The 2,125-nt window shown below is 49.2% G+C and overlaps 1 protein-coding gene across 1 annotated transcript; it reads left to right on the plus strand.

The window, feature by feature from the left end:
• The first annotated feature begins 831 nt into the window (after positions 1 to 831).
• Positions 832 to 1,842, plus strand: LOC141622405 (uncharacterized). Its single transcript, XM_074438440.1, has 4 exons — positions 832 to 1,140; positions 1,226 to 1,378; positions 1,466 to 1,558; positions 1,658 to 1,842. Exons 1-4 carry the CDS (start codon positions 925 to 927, stop codon positions 1,793 to 1,795), a joined length of 600 nt encoding a protein of 199 aa, XP_074294541.1. The 5' UTR covers positions 832 to 924; the 3' UTR covers positions 1,796 to 1,842.
• Positions 1,843 to 2,125: the final 283 nt, after the last annotated feature.

Here is a 2,125-nt window from a genome sequence, read left to right on the forward strand (position 1 = left end):
GAAGGGCCTGGGAAGAGGCGCGCAGATCACTGCGTCTCTTGGAAGAGGCGCAAGACTGGCCGTTGCGTCTATTCCCGTGGAGGTTTCCTCCCGTTTAAGAAAGATTTCCGTGTTTAAGTTATGGTAGGACGGATTTAATTCGATTATCTTTTGAATATTACGGGATATTATTTGCCAAAAGATAAAATTTGAGAAATATGGAATAGAAATATCCGAATATTCCAACATTCGACTCGGATTTTACAAATATCGAAAAATGGAGACGGTTTTGACCGGACTCGAATGTACTCTAATTATCACAAAACGACCGTATCGGCACGTAGATGACAACTAAGAGGTTGACATTAATTTTTGAGCAATCACTTGACGATAATCTTACGAACTGTCACTAATCGTTCCGCGTATCAAGCATGCGGCCCAATCATCACCGGGTGGTTTGCGAGGGGTGCAGAAACGAGGTGTCTACAGCTGTCGGACCTGGGCTATTGTTGGAGGTATGAACCTTCCCTTTGATAGCAAAAAAAAAATTCCTTTCTTTCATCAAAGATTAAAAGATCGTCATTGACTATTCCGTTTTACAGGCGTGGGTGTACTCTTACTTCCCGGGCCTCGCGCCCAAGAGGACGAAGCCGTTGGAGAGGGCCTATCCCGTGGTGAGGGATTGGGTCATGTGCCGGACGAAGAGCAAGCGTTCTTCTCACAATGTCTACCGGCGGGATGTGAACGCCCTTCAGCTGAGTAGCGTGAGTATCCCGTTTGTATGCACTTATTCTTCTTTCCCTTCATCTGATCATAGGAATGATCTCTGTCTTTATCTTGTTGCAGTGGGTGCCCAGACCTTGGGCGGAGTATGCCGAGGCACCTCCTTTTGTTGCTGAGGTCCTTCGACCTAGGAGCCCGAGTCGGCTGTTGTTGTGGACGTCGATGGGTCCGGTGTGGTACTTAGGCGAGCGTTTGGCTCGTCAGTGCTCTCGGGGCGCGTTGACGGTTCCCGTTGATCCTCCTAGGACGATGTTCAGGGAGCCTTCCGAGGCTGAGAGGGAGGCGGACTTGGCCGGTGCCAGTGGTGACGACCTCCTTCTGCCTGGTGAGGACTACTCGGCATTCCTTTACGGGAGGTTGGCGTACTGGCCAGTAGTGGTGAGTATCCTTTTATTTCTCTTTGATTGACTTTGGGAATTTCGATGAAAGATCACCGATTAATGAGAGTCGTTTGTCTTTGCAGGAGGTTGAGGCGGCGGGCATCGAGCCCCCAGTGTATCCCGAGACTCTCGAGTACACCGACGCGACCGGGAGGACGACGATCTCCGAGTTGCGTGATTTTGACGTGGCTGTGACGGATGCTGGCCTCGACGACTGGCAGCATCTGATTCGGAGGGTGAGCCTCTGGCTTATTCACCTTTTGCGTAAGAACACATTGGATTAAACTTGTTCAATTTGCTGAGAATTTCTTTTGAAAACGCAGGTCGCGCCATCTCGGTTCGTGGCACTATGGAGGGTGGCCAACCGGTTGCGAGCTACCGCCATCGAGGCACTCGTCGGTGGTCGAGGTCGTCAGGTATGAACCTTATTTGATCTCTTTTGATTGATTTTTTTATTTTGTTTTTTTTATCTTGTTTGAATCGATTGACATGAGCCAATTTGCTGCTGTTCTCAGGCCGATCGTGAGCTGGAGCGAGAGTTAGCCCAGTCCCGGGAGGAGACGGCTCGTTTGTCGAGGGAGCTCGAGTTTCGGGATGCCGAGATCGCTGCTCTTATGGCGAGGGTTGCCGAGTTGGAGGGTGCTCAGCAGTAGTCTGCGTGGTTTTTGTAGTCTTGATTTTGAACATTTTTGGATTTTGTTTGGGGCGAAGCCCCCAGTTTATTCAGACTTGGATTTGTTTGGGGTGAAGCCCCCAGTTGCACATCTGGACTTGTTTGGGGCGAAGCCCCCAGTTTGCTTGTACATTTGCTTTTTTGTTGTATATACGACGGCCTGAGTGCCTTTTGCTGCCGGGTTGTGTTGTTTGTACCTGCAGGTTAGCTTTTGGACAAGTTTGGTAGACAACGGTTTGTACCGTCATGCTGCCGAAGTTTACATAGAAAAAACACATTCATTTACATTTTTATATACACATAAGGCCTT

This window comes from Silene latifolia, chromosome X (assembly GCF_048544455.1).
Source record: "Silene latifolia isolate original U9 population chromosome X, ASM4854445v1, whole genome shotgun sequence".
NCBI classification, from domain to species: Eukaryota; Viridiplantae; Streptophyta; class Magnoliopsida; order Caryophyllales; family Caryophyllaceae; genus Silene; species Silene latifolia.

What these genes read in the sequence shown, in the direction of transcription:
- LOC141622405 (XM_074438440.1), top strand. Translation starts at nt 925, where the DNA reads ATGGGTCCGGTGTGGTACTTAGGCGAGCGTTTGGCTCGTCAGTGCTCT. An exon ending in TGGCGTACTGGCCAGTAGTG is followed by an intron (nt 1,141 to 1,225) that starts GTGAGTATCCTT and finishes TTGTCTTTGCAG; the next exon opens with GAGGTTGAGGCGGCGGGCAT. An exon ending in GGCAGCATCTGATTCGGAGG is followed by an intron (nt 1,379 to 1,465) that starts GTGAGCCTCTGG and finishes TTGAAAACGCAG; the next exon opens with GTCGCGCCATCTCGGTTCGT.